At 32.9% G+C, this 14814-nt stretch overlaps 2 protein-coding genes and 1 pseudogene across 4 annotated transcripts in view; all 3 read right to left on the bottom strand.

Annotated features, from left to right (window-relative positions):
• Window positions 1-14814, bottom strand: part of LOC126718972 (uncharacterized) — a 32916-nt gene that overhangs the window by 13059 nt on the left and 5043 nt on the right. The window lies entirely within an intron of this gene.
• Window positions 451-2064, bottom strand: LOC126719966 (probable polyamine transporter At1g31830; annotated as a pseudogene).
• Window positions 1812-11724, bottom strand: LOC126718971 (beta-glucosidase 40-like). Of its 2 annotated transcripts, XM_050421401.1 has the most exons (13): window positions 11314-11719; window positions 7901-7967; window positions 6418-6476; window positions 5873-5948; window positions 5301-5372; window positions 4963-5050; window positions 4597-4852; window positions 4283-4398; window positions 3663-3886; window positions 3489-3520; window positions 2995-3097; window positions 2332-2440; window positions 1812-2241 (listed from the first exon to the last, which is right to left on the bottom strand). In XM_050421401.1, exons 1-13 carry the CDS (start codon window positions 11449-11451, stop codon window positions 2067-2069), a joined length of 1515 nt encoding a protein of 504 aa, XP_050277358.1. In that variant the 5' UTR covers window positions 11452-11719; the 3' UTR covers window positions 1812-2066. The 2 variants fall into 2 exon arrangements, 1 of the variants encoding a protein (XP_050277358.1); XR_007653152.1 differs by lacking the exon at window positions 2995-3097 and having other exon boundaries at window positions 11314-11724.

Raw genomic sequence — 14814 nt, forward strand, 5'->3', positions numbered from 1 at the left:
TTTCATGCAAAATAAAGGTAAAAACCTACTCAACTACACATGCAAACTCAATTTATTCAACAAACTAATACATATCCTAAACAAGAGCAGTTGACTGGTTCATGGTTTGAGTGATCAAAGGAGGACCATATATCTTCCAAATCTTGCTGAATGAATCTAAAATCAAGGACAAGGATGGGCTTGAAAATTTCAAGGTGACAACAATTCATGAACCAGAAAACAAAACATAAGCAAAGGAAGATTTTCAGGCAAAGTAAAGGTAAAAACCCACTTAACTGCACATTCAAAATGTTTAACCAAATTTGGCAATACATAAAGAATAGATAGTAACATATCAGTTCAATATTGCAAGATGACAAACATTACTTACCTATGATGGATGCTAACCAAAGAAAGAAAATAATGGCCAAACCAAAACAATCATTCTAAATCTCTCTATCAACCTAATCATTATGGCATGAAAATTTCGGAAAGATCTGGGAGGTTAGAATTGATGGAGAACTTGATCCATCCCTTTTTCTCAATATATTTGAGACACGACTACATCACAAGCCCAACCATGATAGTGTAAAGACATAAAAATAACACCTTGCTTGAGGAAAAGGTCAACCCAACGCAGATCAATATGGTAGGAGGAATACACATAATAATGGCTACAACTATTCCTACAGGTATCTTGTAAGGCCGAGATGTACTAGGATGTTTAACTCTTAACCATACAAATGAGATGAACTCTACAACTGTTCCAAAACAATATAGGATATTCTTTGCTGCTACAATCTCTTGGAAGCTAAACAATGACAATAATAGCACACTAGAAGCTGAAATCAAAATTTCAATCATAGGAGTTCCACAGTGAGACCTCTTACTAAAGAACTTAGGCAACATTCCCCATTCTGCCATACCCAAAAGCTACAGTCATTGCTCATCTCAGCTAGAAATATGCCCATATTTGACATTGCTAAAGCGGCATGGATCCACCATCTCAATGAATTTCCCCGAAGAATTTTAGCAATTTTAGAGAAATAACCCTTAGACCATAACTCATCATTGACTGGAACAAAACCAATAAAAATAGGGAAGAAATAACCAAGCACCACCAATATCAAAGTATAAATCAAAGCCTTTGGAAGAGTTTTCTTTGGGTTGTTCACCTCACCAATAACTGTGCTTATTGAGTCTCAATAATTTAGATTCCAGAATAGAGTGTGCAAATACAAATTCCAATCCACTTCATGTAGATTTACCTCTAACCATCTAGAAGGCTCTAGCTTCGGATATGCAACAATCCCCATAACCACAAAAGGAAGAAGTGAGGAAATCCCTAAAATTACAAGCAGCCATCCCACAATAGACAATCCCCTATAGTTCATATAAGTAAGGACAATTGTCAAAACTATTATGGCTAGGATTCTCGGTACACTACCACCTAAACCTAGGAAAGCCGATTTCAAATAATCAAAGAACAGAATTGGGTAAAATGCGTTATCAATAACTCTACTTAACCATTTCACCCAACCTTGCGGAAACCCCCAATTTAAGATTTTTAATTCTTCCTAGGTTCGGGGCTTGGGAAATTGATTTTAGAAAATATGAATGGCCATACCACATAACAAATTGGCCTCAACAATGGCAAATACTGAACTATAAATTGTGAACAATGATATTTAAGAAACTATACAAAAACAAATGCTGCCCTAGGTGCAATTTAACAGTGGTGGCTCCAGGATTTTTTTTTCTAGGGGGGTCAATAGTGTAGTAATTTTTGTGTGCTAAAAGTTGTGTAATTTTTTGTTAATGAAGAAGAAAAGTGCAGGAAAAACAATTTCATTTTGCGGCTAATGGTAAAGTAAGCCAGAGTTTCTTATTTCTATGGATTATTGGAAATAAACATATTCAAATCAATACATGAAGGACACATTTTCTTTATATCTTAGGATGAAATGCCTCAAAAAATAACAAGATGGAACAAGTAAGAATAAGGTTTCAGACATTGCTTGTACATTCAACATGCAATGCATTGATTTGGAAGAGCCCGGTTGCTGCACCTTCATTTTTCTCCATCTTTATGTTGAAGTCAAGAACTGCTTGAACCATGTAACAGAGTCCTTTGGATATCTCTTGAGCTTGTCTTTATAATCAACAAAATAGAGACCAAATCTTGAAGTATATCCAGCTGCCCATTCCCAGTTATCCATTAAAGACCATGCAAAATACCCTCTCACATTGCAACCATCATTCCTACATGTATCAACAAAGCAAACCATTATAGATCTTATCAACAATGACTAGTGAATATGTGCTTGCTTGATAGAAGACACTATTACATACTTGATTGCAACTAGCAAGTTGGTTAGATGGTCATTGTGATATTTGACCCTTTTCTCATCCTTTAGAGCATCTTTAATGGAGATAAATGAGTTGTTTGGATCATCCATCCCTATACAACCATGATAAACAAGATTTAGATTGAGATTTTAATCATATCTGTAGCACATTGATGCGGATAAATATGTTCAAACTATAGATATTGATAATTGAATCACATTTTAGAATAAAGCAATGCTAGAAACACAAGAAGGTTCACAATTTTTTTTTCACAACTTACAAAGGTTGCAAGTTGTGATTGGTGCAACATCACTTGCACATGATCTCACCACTAATACTACTTTTTATTACACACCAATCACAACATGCCATCTTAACTGCTGATAAATTTTTGTTTAATGAGACCCATTGTTTAGGATATCCATTGAAATGTGTTCATTTATGAAATAAATAATAAGTACTTGTATACAAATCAACAAGGTTAAATGGAATAACTATTGAAAAAATTGAACAAAAATCTGAACAATTCTTTTATTTTTAATCCATTATAGAAATAGTGCACTGAGTTAGTTGCTTTTGAAAACACAGAATTTACCTCAAATACTGTTTAAAATGTGACAACTTAGTTTATAGGGTATGAAAACTTCGAGTCTTTTAAAGGATTACCATTTTCAGTTATAATAACTAGAGGGTTCCCATACTTTTGCTTGATGTAGTTCATTAACTTTCTGATCCCTTCAGGTACTATGTACAACCAAATAGAACTTGCCTGCAATTTATAATTAATTTTAGTACCCAAAAAAAAAAAAAAAAAAAAAACTCTCTCACCAAAATCTAGCGAGTCCAAAAAAAAAAAAAAGGTCAATGTAAGCTAGATTGGTGTTGGTTGGCCCTCTATCATGTCATGCTACCTTCTTTCCTAGAATATAGAAAATGTTAAACCTATAATCAATTTTAGTACAAAAAACTTATAAATTGACGTGACAATAAATGAAATTAGTGCCACTTCAACAACAATATAAATAAATTTCATAAGTATCCTTTTGTGATTGGTGGCACATCACTACATCAGTTTGTTCGATTTAGAATTTAATCATATTTGTAATATCCTTAATATCACTCTTATATATAAACTTATATGTTGCTTTAGATACACTTACCCTGTCTCCAATAGCTTTCCCATCTTTGAATGCTGAAAACAAAGACAAAAACCGATATGACAAAAGTAGAATACAAAGTTAAAACAAATAGATCATTATCTCTAACTAGGTAATTTTTCCAAACAATATTACTAAAATTTATGCAATTTTAGAAAGGAATCACCATTAACTTACGTAGGGTAATTGCACCAGAGTCTGCAATGGAGTCGTTTAGTATTTTACCGAGTAAATCACTTGAATTCTTTCTTGCATAAAATGTTGTATAGTAATTAATGCCAACAAAATCCAAAGAACCCTTGAGAAGAGCTGCCTCGGATTTAGAAAATTCTGGCAACCGGTTTCCTACCCTACTTCTCATTGAGCTTGGATAATCCCCTAAGATCAAAGGCTCAATAAACCTACAAATATAATGTAACAATTCTACTAAGTAACAACATAATTTAAAATCTAGGAAAACCATAAAAGGCTTACAAATTAATACTACAATTGATGTGATTGATGCTACATCAACAACATAATAAATAAATTTCTAAATTATTTTTATTTATTTATTAAAACTTGTTTGCAAGATTTACGTAATATAAATTGTAGTAATAGTACCATCACTCTAAACTACATCAAAACATAATTGCTGGTGATAGCAGAAGCTATTTGTTGGAATAAGTAGTAAACAATTAACGATTATGCCAGTATAATAGTGTTTTTAAAAAAAAAAAAAATTAAAACCCTTATTTTTCTCTTTGTTAAGCATTCTTTGAACCAAAATGTGTAGCTGAATAAAAGTTAAAAGTTACCAGCCAAGCTGAAAATCTTGGGCTCTTTGAGCAGCTTCAATGTCATCTGTGGAGTTTGTTGCTGGTTCAAACCACATAACATCAAAAGCTATTCCAAGTGACCCACGCTGTTTTTGCTGCACAATGGACAAGGAAGAATCAAGCAGTGTTGTTTATATCTAGTTAATCATGAATGCTGCCAAGCAATGTATAAGTGCATGCACAGACATATACAAGCATGATTACATATGTTAGTGTACACCAAGTACCAATGACTATTTCATATAATGTTTCATCCTTCTTATGTTGATTTGAAATAGTATTAGTCATCATACCTTGTACTTTTTCTTGTATGCATTTGCCACAGTAGCATGAGAAAGGAGAATATTGTGGGCAACAATGTAAGGCTCGGTTGCAGAGTTTCCTGCCCTACAAAATACATGAAGTAAGATAGAGCACCGCCCTGGTGCCTGGAGGCCGACGTCGTACCCTTGGACAGTAAATGTATGAGGCTCATTGAATGTGATCCAGTGCTTCACCCTGTCACCAAATTTCTGAAAGCATGTCTCGGCATACATTGCAAAGTCCTTTCTGTAACCAACTATGATTAGTTACTTGAACTGCCAGCATATAAACTATTCAAATTCACAAAAAAAAAAAAAAAAAAAAGGAGAGAAAAGTACAAAAGTAGGATCAATTACATGATTTGGGGGTTCAACCATCCCTGGTATTTATCTTCTAGTGCTTGAGGAAGATCCCAATGGTAGAGGGTCACATATGGTTCAATTCCTGCACATGTTGTCTTATATTGCATAAGCATAGCTCCATAGGAATGTATAACGGATATGTGCCTGACATTTTTAATGCTATCATCAAGTTTATAAAAAAAAAAAAAAGTTATTATCAACAATCTGATGGTTACAGCCTTCAAATTGGTTTCAGGTTTCAAAATATGGTCTTCACCCATAGAAATAAGGGTTTTGATTTGACTTGATAGTGTAAATCAATGCTAGCCTAATTTATAGATATGTAAGCTTACCTTTGGCTAGTAAAGCATTGATGAGGTTGTTATAGTGATCAACTCCTTTCTGATTGATTTCACCACTTCCATCTAATAGACAGGAACTCACAATAAGAATTGTCATTCTTAATTCTACTCATAAATAAAGTTGTAGAGAAACTATTTTGAAAAATAAATAAGATGTTGAATAGCTATATTATAAAAAATAAATACACAGTTGTTTTGAAATTTCCCAACATTGGGTCAAGTTAAACAATGCTTAGGAAGTAATAAAATAATCCACATGAGACTAGGAACCTAAGGTTAACTTCTATCTTCTGATATGAGTGCAGGTAGGACATTCTACCATATCAAAGAAGGACAAAGCATAAAGCAGTTAATTTCTTTCATAAAAAAATTGTTTAAAGCATGGTGTGATTGAGTGATATATGACACCTGTAGCCTGCATTTCATGTAAGTAATTTATTTTTGAACCATCCCCAATCCAAAGATCACTTTTATTTAAGCATTGTAACTGTTGATTGAAGGCTTTATTTGCTTGATGAATTAGTTCTAGATGAGCACTAATGCTGATTCCAAAGAAGACTTACTAGGAAAAATTCGAGACCAAGCAATTGAAAACCTATAGGCATCCATTCCCATATCCTTCATAAGTTGTATATCTTCCTGTTTGCAAAAAACAAAAAATTTTAAAAATGTGTACCTTCTATCAAGAGAATACAAGTAAAAAATCATTTCTAAACTAGGTTTGGCTATGTTTAAAGCAACTCATTCAAAAAAATGTACTTGAAATATGCCTCAGAAGCATTCCTATGGCTAATTCAAAAATTAAGCAAGCATGCATACACTTCTTTCAAGTCTAGTTTCTGACCATTTGCACATTCAAGGTTGTCCTAGACTGAGTGAGACATATGATGTGCCAATATATTTGTGTTCAAATCAGAACACTCTTATGGTATAAGCAGAGGATATCATCCTAGAAGGCCAAAAATCAGTCTTATATCATCTAATGACTAATCCCTCATTGAATGTGGATGACCATGTATGAGCATGATTGGCTATCAAGGGATGAATCCTAACAAACCAGTATTATTTCACTTAGTAAAAGAACCAAAAATGGATCGAGTAGATTTACATTATAACGGTGATAATCATCCACAGCAACGTCGGCATTACTGAAATCAGCTACTTTACCTGTAACAGAATGCAAAGGTAAACAATAATCAAAGCCTTGAAAAACTCAATTCTTTCACAGTTGTTAGGTACACAGTAGAACTTTATGGACTTTCCTGCTAAATTTTAAATGGTATTTAAAACACAGCCAACCACTCCAATTGGTCATATACTGAATGATGGTTTGATTGCCAAAAGCCTAGAAAACTTTGACATATTTGAAGTGGGCTAATAGGACTTAAGTATCATAATGATTACAAAGTAAGAGCCAGAAAATTGCTACAGACAAGAGGCTAAGAAGCACAAACACTTCAAATCCCTTGGTGTGTCCATGTTAGACATGTTAATGATACTTCTGCATGCGTGTCCTTGTTATGTTGGGAACAAAATTTATTTATTTAAAAGTTCCTTAATTTGAGATTTGTTTTAAATATTTTAATGCTTGTTATTTATTTAGAAAACTTAAAATGAATATAAAATATGTCTCTAAATAAATAAAATATACCTAAAGATATATTTTAACTAATTAATTAATTGTCGCATTCCCACCATGTTATGTTCTAATTTTCAAGAATTTCCATGTCGTTGCATCTTGTGTTAGTGTTGGTGTCCATACTACTTAGGAAAACTATCTAGTCATTTTTGTCTAGTGTTTTTTTTTTTTTTTGCTTATAACAACTGGGGGATGGAGATTCAAATACAAGTTTTTCTAAGAGAATTAGATAGTGCTACTAAGCTATAAGAATCTTGGTACTTGTGTCTTACTTTTACACTTATGTTTGGTTCAAAGAAAGAGAGGTGGAAGGGAAAGGGGGTGTGGATGGGTGGAATTGAAGAGGAGAGAAAGGAATTTGAAGGATTTTGTTTCCCTCCATACCCACTATTAACTTTCCTTCTAAATAGGAAGAAATGGAGAGTGAGTGAAATATAAAGTTTAAATTTTGATTTTTAATTATAAAAGTGAAATCATGAAAGATAAAATTTTTCACTTCTGCTCTATTTCCTCTTCTTCCCCTCTCTTATTTTCTTTTTCCTTTTTCTCCCCCTCAATTTTGCCAAACATAGTGTAAGATTTTAGATTTTGAGTGCGAAAAAAATTAAATTGAAGAAACAGGTGACACTTTGAATATGGCAGCACACTAACAGATAATGGCAGACATGATTTGAGTAATTCATCATAAGATGAAAGTCAAAGAGAGATACAATGATAATTTTTTTTTCATTGTTAATATACGCAATAATATTACGGAAAATTCTTAATTTATATTGTATTGAACAAATGTGTATAATATTATACACATTTTTAATGTAAATCTTACATTGCTAATACAATATAAACTAAGAATTTTCCTAATATTGTTTTTGTTGGGATTATATTTTTCAAATGAAAATTAAGAATTTTAATAATGTTAGATTTACTTTGTACCCAAAATATATATATTTACCAAAAGTATGTGAAAAAGTGTCCCAAACAGTGGGTCCCCTCCCGTCCTCTTTCACGGCTCCTTCATACTGCATAGATCAGAGGGCAATTCTTAGAAAACAGCATAAATATGGATTATATGATCAAATCACATCACATGCACTTCTTGGTTTTTGGCGTAGGCGAATAAACCAATGAAGAAAAAGAGAATCCAGCAATAATAATGCTATTTTTAATTTGAGAGATGCTACGTCTACAATATTTTTACAACATTTTTACAACAAATCATGGGTGGTTAGTTGTTATTGGTTCAAATTTAAAACTAACACTAAGATTACTTTTTTGCCCCAACAAAAACAACCAGTAACAACTTGCCACTTAGGATTTGTTGTAAAAATATTGTAGAAATGTTGTAGACATAGCATTTCTCTTTTAATTTAAGCTGAAAGTTCTAACATGACATTAACACTAATGAGAAAAATAAAAAGGGAATCTTATTAATATTCTAAATGCAATAATTTTCATCTTGTTCTCTCGACTTGCCAAACAGATGTGCTAGTTTCCACCAAGTCAAATCTACAATGATGAGTGAACTGGCCTCCATAAAATTAATAAGTTTAAAAACACAAAATATTTCACTTTTTTTTTTCCTAATAAGAGGTGATATGTTGTGATTGTTACTAAAGTGATAATAAAAGTTGTGTCAGTGACCTCATGTAAAAGTAATATTACTCCAATTGAAAATTGTCAAGTTAATAATTGTAATTTTTTTTCCTCTAACCTTAAAACATTTACATCAGTCCTTATAAAAATAGAATAAACCCCACATTTTCACTAACTCCCAAAATCTCCCACACCAGTTTATGTATTGTTGTGGAAAAATAAAGTTGTGCTATAGTAGATGTGTAAATTTACATAATTACTATAGCTTTGCAAATGAATATTTTAATAATTCTTTGTACTTGTTTTGGTTTGACCATGAAAGAGGAAGAAAGAGAAATGATTTGGGATAATAATAAAAAATTACCTGTCATGCTATGGCGTTGGTAGCATGCCCAAGGAGGCTGCTTGGGCTTTGGCTGCCAAGGCCATGGCATGCCCGCATGCATGCTCCCAAGGCCATGGCAGCTCCCATGGGTAAGTAGTCAAGGCCAAGCCATGGTGGCCGTGGCCTTGAAAAGGTAGCCTCGAGAAAGGAAATAGTATTTTAATGAAATGAAATGTAAAATAGATAAACTGATGTTGAGTGTTTTGAAAAGTAAGTATATATAAAATAAAATAAAGTAAGTTCTTATACTAAAATAAATTGAAATTTTTACACGAACTAATGCAAATATGACAAAAAATAAAAATACAAGATAATCACTTGCCAAATTAGTCATTGTGAAAAACTTTGTGAGTCTAACATTACTAAGGATAAAAAAGGAAAGACAAAAAATAATTAAAAAAGGTATTGAGTTGAGTAACTCACCTAAGGATCTATTTAAAAAGATGAAACTTGAAGGAAATTATTATTATTAGGAAAAATATTGAATAATCTGAAAGTACTATAAATGCGTACTCTCTCACCTTATATAAATTATGAGTCCCACAGTAATGTGAGAGGGGGAGTACATATTTACGGTACTCTGAGAGTACTCAATAATTATTATTATTATTATTGTAAAGGTTAGTCGTTATGTTTGTGTCGTGAGGTTATATAGTCCCATGATGGACTAAGAAATAAGAATATTTGTGAATTTATAAAAGATTAGCTTTTTTTTTTTGGTGGGGGGGGGGGGGGGGGGAGAGAGAGAACTACTGTTACTAGTTTCTATATAATTTTGAGGAACAAATAGATTTTATTGGAATTTCCTCAAATGATTGTAAATGCAAGTCATTCGCTCACTCAGTCGCCACATCTAAAGCTTAAAAGTCAAAAAAGTATATTTTTAGTTATTTCCCTTATTTTTTTGACCCAAAAAATGAGAAATGATATGTTTACAACATTTTTACAACAAATCCTAAGTGGCAGGTTGTTATTAGTTGTTATTGTTGAGGCAAAAAAATAATCTTAGTGTTAGTTTCAAATTTAAACCAATAACAACTAATCACTTGTGATTTGTTATAAAAATATTATAAATATATTGTAAATGTAGCATCTCTCTAAAAAATAGACAGAATAATTGGTTCCCCTGTATTCTTGAATCTTAAGGAGTTTGTCGCCTATCCCCGCCTCTTCATAAGCGAAATAAGTTGGAATGATAAATATGCTCTTATTTTTTTTGACAGAGACAAATATATTAGATAGAGAAAAAAAAAAAAATTACCCAGTACTTTTCAGATACTCATGAAGAAAGATCGAGATAAGTTAAGAATCAAATATTTTTTAGAAAGAAAAAGAAAAATGAAGAACTAAGCACAACACTTTTCACTGTTTTTGGGTGTTTGGTAGAGGAGTTTGAATAATGTTGTTTGGATGTTTTTGATATACTTGTGAGTGAAAAAATGTATAAGTGTGTTTAAAATGCTCAAAAAAATTGCTTGAAATGGGCTACCAAACGGGCTTTCTTTTCTTATCGTGGTTGAGTGGCTGTAGTGCACTTTCTCATACATGGAAAACAGCTTTAAGAAAACAGTAACTCTATTGGGGTGCTTATTGTGCACTGGTGCACAATAACAATGTTAGTACTTGTTATGAGTGGAATGGATGGATATGGTTTCTCTAGCTGGATTCAAGGTCAGCTGGTCCTCCAATGGAAAAGAGAAAATAACAGAGAAGGAAACACACATAAAGAGAATGTAAATTGGGAACAATCATCTTATTGATATTTCTGTACAACCTTTTCCTTTATACCCTTGACTAATGCCTTGCCTTCCGAACCCCGTGTCTGGTACTACTCCAACTAACCATTACTTCAACTAAACCCAATTTCCTAACTAACTTCTTACTCCCTAACTTGCCACCCTGTCATAACTACCCTGCCACTTGTCCTCACTAACTTACTTGTATACCACAATCTCAATACACTATACAATATTGACACTGAAACTACGATACAATTGCATTACAATCATTCAACAACCCACCTTGTAATCTGCACTAACCCAAATATCCCTAACAGTACGTAACAGGTTTATTATGGAAAAATTATTGTTCCAACAACAACTTTCTAGCCTTAATAAATTATGAAAATTTTTTGGTGTTTCTGTACTTTTTAAGAAATTCACCAAAATATTCATATTCACGTGCAAACAGGACACAAAAGAAGTTGTTTTGAATTTTGATGTCCACAAAAGGAAACAAAATTGTGTGAGTTTTGTTTGACTCTTCTCCTAGAGAAAAAGCTTGCATTAGAGGGGCCCAAAAAGCATATCACAGACATAACTGATAAAATATCATTGATATCAATAATAAATAAATAGAAGGTCTTGGTTAATGGGGTCATGACCAACCTGGAAAGCAGAAGAGGCAGTCCCAAAAACGAAACCCTTTGGAAAGCTTCCTCTGGTAATATTCTCTGACAAACATATGTGGATTCTACAAACCATCACGAGTGTAACCAAAGCAATGCCTATTCTTCTCAGCCTCATAGTTTGTTCAATGAATTCTTGTTAGATATGAGAGAGAAAGGAAGATAATTTTCTGTACTGAGGACTAAGACTTGTTTGGATTCACAGAAAGAAAAGAAAGAGAGACAGAGAGATATATGGAAGAAGAAAGAGACGAAAGTATTGCAACTTGTATTAAGACTAAGACTTGGTTGGATTGTATTTAAAGGAGATAGATAGAGAGGGATTGGAAGAGTAAAACAGTGAGAGAAGAGAATGTTTTAGATTATACGGTCATTGAGTAAAAGCTAAAAAAATGATGGTGTTAAAGTGGTGCATCATGTGGCTTTGGTTTTTTTAGGTCCTGAGTTCACACGTTTTTGCACCATAAACAAGCATTATCCATGGGATTGCTTTTCGATACCCTTTTGCTTTGCTTTCATCTATGTTCTGATCACTGATGTCATTGGTGCGTTACTAATATTATCATGTTTCTTTTTGTTTAATGTATCTTATTCACGTTGGCTGACCATAATAACCGCAAAGAATTCTCATCATTAAGTTAATTATGGTCCTGTTTCACATTTTTTTTAAGGTACAACTGTATAAATTGACCAAAATAAATCTCATTCAATTCAAATAACGCATAATAAGTCTGATTTTTCATTCCACTCAACAATTTTGGAGCGTGCATTGCATATTCCTCTAATAGTGGCCTTTGTTCACTGTTTACTTGCTGAAACTTTGCATCTAAAGTGAATTCTCAATTAACAAATAATAATTATCTAATACATGCATATATATTCTCGAGTAATTCTTAGGTATCTCGGAAGCACGGTGAATAATGTGTTCTCATTTCACATTTATGGTAAGATCCACTCATTAAATTCATAATAAGTTCATCATAAATGTGAAAAGAGAGAGCATCATTTCACTATACTCCAAAAATACTTAAGTATTTTCTTATATTCTTCTTCTCATAATCCTTGAGTCTTGCAATCGCATAAATCACATACCTTATAATTCATGAATAATGGGGCTTGTCATTCTGTCAATATCCTCTAACCAAAAAAAAGGAATGAGACTGTGTTTGTATAATTGAATTGAGTGCAGCTGGATTCTCTGTTTTTATATAAATAGCCCATACATTTCCTTTTCTTGTTAGGTGAGTATATGACCAATCTTAGTCACAGTGACTGTGTTTCTCTGTTTTTATATAAATAGCCCATGCATTTCCTTTTCTTGTTAGGTGAGTATATAACCAATCTTAGTCACAGTGACTGTGTTTGTATAATTGTATTGCAGGGAAGACGATTGTGTACCGTACCGGCCGGTACCGCCGAAATATTCCGTTCCGGTACCGAAACAAGGCTGAATTGTACCGCTCCAAATACCGGGGTGTACCGGCTCGTTTCGACTGTTCCGGCGGATTTCGGAGCTTTTCGATCGGCGGGATTTGCATTTCCGGCCGGTACAAATTTAAATGGGTTTTTTTGAAAAAACTTTGTAGCCATCATTGAAGCATCACCATGCCAGATCATCAACAAAATCATCTTCTTCTTCGTTTTAGCCACTTAGATCTTCTTTTGAGCCACTGTAATCTCCCTTCGTCTGCTCTGCTTGAATTCTTTCTCTACACAGTACACAGGCTTTGAATGTTTTATGTTTAACTTTGATGTTGTACTTGTACCAGTCAAGCTGTGGTGCTGCTCACCTTATTTTCTCTTGGTTTCTCCGCCAAAAGTTTAAAACGCTTTTATTTTATTTGCTTTTTCCAAAACTCACGTGACTCCTTGTTCCTTATCTCTTCTCCTTAGACTTAATGCTTATTATTATTATTATTATTATTTTTCTCTTTTTGTTGAATGTTTAGGCTATGTTTGGTTTTGATAATTTTCTTCACTTAATTTTTGTTACTCATCATTCATTACTCATCACTTATCATTCAAAATACCCTATCTGTTTGGTACCATCACTCACTTGTCATTACTTAATATTTTTCACACTGTTTGTGGGTCCCAATACCTGTCACACTATGCAGGTTTTTTTTTTCTTCATTGGGTTCGGTTCGATGATATTGAATGAAAAAAAAAAAAAAAAAAACCAGATTAGATCACCGAACCCAGTGAAAAAAGAAAAAAAGAAAAACCCAGATCAAATCACCGAACCCAGTGAAAAAAAAAAAAGAAAAAAAGAAAGAAGAAGAAGAAGAAGCCAGCTAAAGTCTGGAACACAACCCAATGAAGAAACAGAAGATGAAGAAAGGCAACCCAGTGAAGAAAGAAAAAAAATGGTCAAAAGTTGTGGCTAAAGTCTGATAGTGGGTCCCTCCACGTAGTATTATTTACGAAAATGCCATTGAGTTATGAATTATGAAAACTAAAAACAGCAAAAATGTGTTTTCAGTTTCCATAACTTATAACTAAAAAATCAGAGAATTAAGTAATGAAAATAGAGTTATAGTGGTGCCAAACGGACTTCTAACTATGAGTCTCACCATTTTTGAGTTATGAGTTATGAAAACAGAAATATGAGTTATGGAAATTAATAAACCAAACACTCCCTTATTCCCCTTATTTTGCTCTTTCAAATTTTCAATTACTTTTTTTTTTTGTCAATTGCTTAGATGGGCAAGTGTCAACTCCTAGTGGCATTTAGTTTTAATTTACTCTACTTAATAAATTACATGGGTCATAAATGAAAATTTAACTATTCTTAAAATGTATTAACAAATTCTATAGGTCATAAACAACATAAAAGGTATAGACTCTAAGAATATTATTATTATTATTATTATTAGCGGTAACTTCGAAACGGTACATCGGTATGAACAGGTACCTAAATATTTTGTTCCAATAACCAAACCAAAACGACTTCTGGTACGGTATTGACTCCTTTAGCTAGATTCCCTATTTTTATATAAATAGCCCATGCATTTCCCTTCTTATTAGGTGAGTATAACCAATCTTAGTCACACACTACAGTCTGATTAAGCTCATATATATGTGGCAGATGCGTATGCTTAGAGGTAAAATAGATTATTTCTAGTTTTGGATTTCTTGTAATGATCTACAATTCTAATATACGGAAACAAATGTCATTATTACTTAGATTTGTATAGGAAATGAATGAATTGAGTGAAAATGATATTGGCATATAATTCATGAATGATGCTTATTCCTTATCTATCAGTCTAATCTAATCACTTTTAAACCAACATACTCTGCGTGATTTTTTTGAGAGCTAGGTGTTCAGTTACGAAGCCTTTTCCGAGATAGCTAGGCGATTGTTTCTATAAAAGTGAGCAACCTCATGTGCCTTTCTTGTGCTTATCCAAGACATAAAAAGACACCGTTAGCATTTGGCAATTCCTTTTTCTTTTCTATTTTTGTTTATACATGTGTG

Source organism: Quercus robur, chromosome 3 (assembly GCF_932294415.1).
Source record: "Quercus robur chromosome 3, dhQueRobu3.1, whole genome shotgun sequence".
NCBI classification, from domain to species: Eukaryota; Viridiplantae; Streptophyta; class Magnoliopsida; order Fagales; family Fagaceae; genus Quercus; species Quercus robur.